General features: G+C 39.5%; 1 protein-coding gene across 1 annotated transcript in view; it reads left to right on the plus strand.

The window, feature by feature from the left end:
• The window catches only part of tyw1 (tRNA-yW synthesizing protein 1 homolog (S. cerevisiae)), a 38,912-nt gene that overhangs the window by 15,526 nt on the left and 17,713 nt on the right, over positions 1 to 5,673 (plus strand). The window contains exon 13 of the mRNA XM_007552412.2: positions 1,607 to 1,742. Within this exon, the coding sequence (XP_007552474.1) occupies positions 1,607 to 1,742 (136 nt within the window). The remainder of the gene's footprint in view (positions 1 to 1,606; positions 1,743 to 5,673) is intronic.

Genomic DNA, 5,673 nt, shown 5'->3' on the forward strand with positions numbered 1-5,673 from the left:
TATTTCCCTGTGTTGGTTCAATAAAAGATTCATCCCCTGACTTCCCCAATATTTTCTCTTCATTTCTTTGAGTGTTCCTGAAAGCCAACAAGTTGCACTTTGGAACGACCTTAATATTGTATCATGTTTTTGATCTGAGTTTGTTTTACAGCATAAAATGTCTGAATGACTGCTCATCCAAGACTGGTGATTCCATACTTTTTGCCAGGGGTTGTATATCTAAAATTAAGGCCTTAAAAAGTCTTAAGCTCATCACAAAACTATGTTGGCCTTTGATATGTTAATAACAGGTCTTTTGATTTTGTGAACTTACGTATACTTAAGTTACTTACGTATAAATCAACATTAATGTGTTGCATAAATATCCCAGATTTAAAAATTATAATTTTTATCTGCAGTCATTTTTAGTAAAGAAAAATACAACAGCATACATGAGCTGAAATATTTAATTTTGTACATTCTGTGGGTTTCTTCTGGAGTCACTTTATTGGACTATGTGATTTGAGGCTACCGCTAACTAGCTGCTAAAATGCCCTTGCTAACTAGCAGCTAGCATTCTGTCATAAGTAAGTGCTAATTTCTCTCCAGTTGACCGGATGAGGTTTGTGCATTCCTTTGGAGGTCTTAAAAGTCTTAGAAAGTCTTAAGTTTGACTTGGGGAAAGCTGCAGAAACCCTGCTGGAGAAATATCTGGCTGCCTGGTGGCAACATATAAATAAGGCTGAGTTGTTTGAGAGTTTTTAGTTTGAGTGTGTGGAGCAACTCGACTGCCTCCAAGATGCACGAAGGAGTCAGAGAGGAAGTTTGAGACGAGAACAGAGAGAGCCGGCCCGGCAGGAAGCGCTGGCCTTCACACTTTTCAGAGCTTTTGCTGAATTTGAAATAAGTTTTTACTCTTGAAATATTTTTCCTGATTCAGAACATGACACATCTTACAGTAAAAGTCAGGATTTTGATGGAATTGGACATTTATCTTAAAAAACGGGAAAACTTTGAGAGGCTCTCTGAAAGTGAAATGACAGTTGTTTTTTTTTTGGAGAGTTCAAATGGATTTTTGTTGCAATGCTCAGCATCTTTCAACCTCTCAGTCCAGAAGCACTTGAAGGTCTGAAGACGCACCACACTGACACTGGTTAGCTCAGCTAACTAGCCTGTCAGCGGCTCACTTATCACACGCCCGTCCTTCCAGGTGGAGGTCGGACTCCAGTCAGCAGATATTTTTCTTTCCCACTGAGCTGCTGGGGGAAGATGAGCCGTTTCTTCCAGGATGTGGAGAAATCACCGTTTTACAGTCGCCCTTGTCATTTAGAAATGTGTTTGTTTCCAGGAGCGTCTTAACCCTTCTAGCTCTTAACCCTGCTGGCTAACTAGGGTTAACTAGTTACAGTTCCTGGGTTTAGGGTTAGCCTGCAGCCTACCTCATTGAAGTATTTTTGAATTTGAAACATCTCGCTGTGTATAATGAATCGATATGAGTTTTAACTTTTGAAAATATTGAATTTCGTCTCGTGTTGAGCTGCAGCAGCAGGTTTGCCTGTGTGCTGTTAGCGGTTGGGTCGTATGGAAAGCCGTGAAGCCTGTGCACACGTTGTTCCTGTTTCTCCAGGAACCTGGTGCCGGTGACTCAGCTGTACGTCAGTGTGGATGCCAGCACCAAGGACAGCCTGAAGAAGATTGATCGGCCTCTTTTTAAGGACTTCTGGCCTCGTTTCCTCGACTGCCTCAGGGCTCTGGGAGAGAAAGTAAGTTCTGCTGGTTCTAACGTTGCTTTGATGCTTCCCTGCTGCAACGCTGCACCTGAACCATCGAAGGGTTAATGACCAACGCAGCTGTTGGAGCAGTGGAGAAACCAGACTGCTGCTCTTCCCTTTACTTCCAGAGTCGGGTAGCAACTAGTTACATTTACTGGAGGTTTTTTTGGGAGCGGGAGGATTATTTTTATTTTTTTACTCGAGTTAAATTTCTGGTGTTTTAACCTCTGAATGAAAAACAAAACATGTTTTAACCAACAATTCACTAGACAGACTCACACCTGCAGTTTTTCTTAAAGTTTTGTAAGTTTTTTTATTGAAAGAAATCAGTGAAACAAGTTCTTTTCTTCTTTTAATCAATCAATCAATCAATCAAATTTTATTTGTATAGCACATTTCAGCAGCAAGGCATTTCAAAGTGCTTCACATAATTAAAATAAAAACAGCATGTGAGAAAGGGAAAGACATTTTGAAAAAGATTAAAAAAGATAAAAACATTAAAACCCCTTTGAGGTCTTCAGTTAAATGTTGTTTAACTGGGACTCCAACCCTCTGGGACTTTAGTCAAAACACCGTTAGACAAGGACTCCAACCTCCAGGTTTTTAGTTGAAACGCCGTCAACTGGGACTCTAAACCCTGTAGGACTTTAAACGTCTTTTAACTGGGACGTTTTCCGGGGGGCTTTACATCATTAAAATGTAAACAGTGAGAAAGAGAAATAAAATGAAATTAATAATAGCTTAAAAACTAAAGATAAAAACAGTAAAAACATCAACGACATCAAAACCCCGCACTCTAACCCTAATTTAGCCATAAGCAACTCTAACCAGGTGGGTTTTAAGTTGGGATTTAAAGGCTCTCAGTGTTTCAGCTGTTTTACAGTTTTCTGGAAGTTTGGTCCAAATTTGTGGTGCATAAAACTGAATGCTGCTTCTCCTCGTTTGGTTCTGGGGATGCAGAGCAGAACCAGAACCAGAAGATCTGAGGGGTCTAGACGGTTGGTACAGCAATAACAGATCTTTAATGTATTGTGGTGCTAAACCGTTCAGTGATTTATAAACTAACAACAGTATTTTAAAGTCTATCCTCTGAGCTACAGGGAGCCAGTGTAGGGACTTTAAAACTGGTGTTATGTCTCTATCTTCCTGGTTTTAGTGAGAACAGCAGCAGCAGCATCTGGATCAACTGCAGCTGTTTGATTTATTAGTCAGACCTGTGAAGACACTTTTCAGCAATATTAAGGAATTATTTACTTAAAATAAACTCCTATATCTTGCTACAAAGTTACTTGTCAGTTAGTTTTGTCTTATTTTAGATGCACTAGCAGCTAAACCAAAATTACTTGGTAAGATTTTGTGTTTTTACAGTGTTCAAACCACATCAGATACCTGAAAAATGCATTTTCACAATTTTAATGAATATATTTTATCTGTATATTGTGAAAAAACTAAAGAAGCTGCCTACTTGTATCTGCTTAAACCGACTTAAGTCGATTTAATGACGTATCTTTGGTTGTTTGATTGTCTTTAATGCTTCTTTGGCTCTAATTACAGAGAAGAGCTAATTATCATATGGAAAACAGTTTCATTAATAATGTGAATCGGTTCCTCGTTCTTATCATCTCACTGTAATTCTGCTCTTTGTTTAATTAAATTTTTTCTTATGACTCGATCTTCGGCTTCTGTGAAACCCAGATAAGACGACACTCTGCCAAACTCTCTAACGTTTAGATGGGATTGATTATTTTTTGGAGTCGTAACCGAGAGCAAAACATCTTTAATATGAAACTTCCACAAAGCTGAAGATCTTAAAAACCCGACCAGTTCGGTGGCCTGATTCGGTTCTGCTAGTGTTTCACTGAAGGAGGAAGAAAAAGCAGCGATTTGATGAACCGCCAGGCAGCCGAAGGAAGAGACGTGGGCTTAAGTCTCTCGGCGGAGACGTCGTAACGCTCTTCTGCTTATTTAAAGCTTCTGCAAGCAAGTAGCAAATTCATTACTCAGCTTCAGATGTGGGCAAATGCAGATTTGGAGACTGATCACCTGGGATCTATCATTTAACTTTAATTTCACCTTGATCATCATTTTTACTGCAACACTACATAAAACTATACACAGGAGGTAACAGCAGGGGTTTGGGGAGAGAACAGGGCTTCATTTATCCTTAATGGGTCGAATAAAGTTAAAATATCCTGCAAGTTCATTTTCTGTGGCCTTTAACAGTAAAAAGATGAACTTAGTCACCAAAAACCTTCTCAGTTTCCTAGAATTGAGTCGTATTACAGATTTTAAAAATGTTAAAATGCTATTCTTGCACAAATGGATTCAAACTTTTATATGCACTCCTGCTCACATGAATCGAATTAAAGGTTAAAGGTTAAAGGTGATCGATTATGCAGAATTCACATTTTGTTTTTTCCATTTCAGCCCAAGCACTTATAAAAAACAGTTAAAAGTTTTTTGGTGTCTGTTTCATAGATCTCTTGGTTGCTAAGCCACAGTCAGTGGTTCACTGCGCCGTTGCCTAGCAACACAAACTGATTTCCAGCACATTTGGTCAGCTGGTTTTACCGCTGTACAATGGCTGCTGGAAAAGACAAGTGTTTTGTTGTTGACTTACCATCCAGAAGCCACTTCCTGCTTTCTTGTTGGTTGTGCTGGAGGCTCCACTTCTGCTTCTCAAAGACGTACAGTTGAAGATTTTGTTGTGTTGACATAGTTGGTAACACAGATGAAACCAGAAGTTTACATACACCAAATAAAAAGTCAAACTGTTTATTTTTCCTCACCGTCTGAAGTTAAATGAGACCAAACTTCTCCTGTTTTTGGTCCATTAGAATCACCAAAATTATTTCTATTTGCCAAATGGCAAAATAATGAGAGATTTATTTATTATTGTCCTCAGGATAAGACTTGAAGTTCAAAATCTAAAATATTGATCAAATTTAAACTATTTAATTAAATGTAAATGCGTCACACGGTTTGTGAAACTTTTTCTTTAAAATCAGAACATCTGGAAACAAATGAACTATTTTATGTTTTATTTACTGAAGCTCAATATTTTTATTCTGTATCAGCTAGTTTACATTATTACTTCCTCCTCTACTCCTCCTCTACTCCTCTCTACTTCTGCTCTACTCCTCCTTTATTCCTCCTCTACTCCTCCTTTATTCCTCCTCTACTCCTCCTGCCATCTCGCCGTCCTGGGAGTTGTCAGAGTTGTGCATCCGTGTCAGATTTGGAACGGAGGCAGCTTGAAATATCTCCCCTCCCTGCTGCTGCCGGCCAATTACCGTCGTCTCTGCTGGGCTGAAAGGACCTGATGCCACAGACAACCTTCCAGTGCCAGGCAGAGATTGGAGGGAAATGAAGGGAAAGCTGTAGTCTCTTTGTTTTGTTTTTTTGTGGGAAATCTGTTTTTTTTTTTGTTGTTTTTTTTGCGTGGTCTTTCCAAATATATGCGACTCGTATGTGATCTGCAGTTTGAACGCCACACGTCACGCATGCACAGTAGAGGGCGCAATAACGTCTCACAGAGAGCATACTCAGGGTTCTACCAGGAAGAAGAAGCTCTCGGTGTTCAGAGAAGTAAATCTTACAATTTTAAAAGACCAGATTCATATCGGCTCTAGATCCACTCAGAAAATCTGATCTGTGTTGTTCAGACTGTCGTGAAAAGATCAGATTCAGATCGCATTAAGGCAAAAAACATCGGAAATGGTTCACATGTACAGAATCCGTTCACATGTACAGAATCGGTTCACATGTACAGAATCGGGTCACATGTACAGAATCGGGTCACATGTACAGAATCGGTTCACATGTACAGAATCGGGTCACATGTACAGAATCGGGTCACATGTACAGAATCGGTTCACATGTACAGAATCGGGTCACATGTACAGAATCGGGTCACATGTAC

The sequence above is a fragment of the Poecilia formosa genome, unplaced genomic scaffold (assembly GCF_000485575.1).
Source record: "Poecilia formosa unplaced genomic scaffold, Poecilia_formosa-5.1.2 Scaffold48, whole genome shotgun sequence".
Taxonomy (NCBI): domain Eukaryota; kingdom Metazoa; phylum Chordata; class Actinopteri; order Cyprinodontiformes; family Poeciliidae; genus Poecilia; species Poecilia formosa.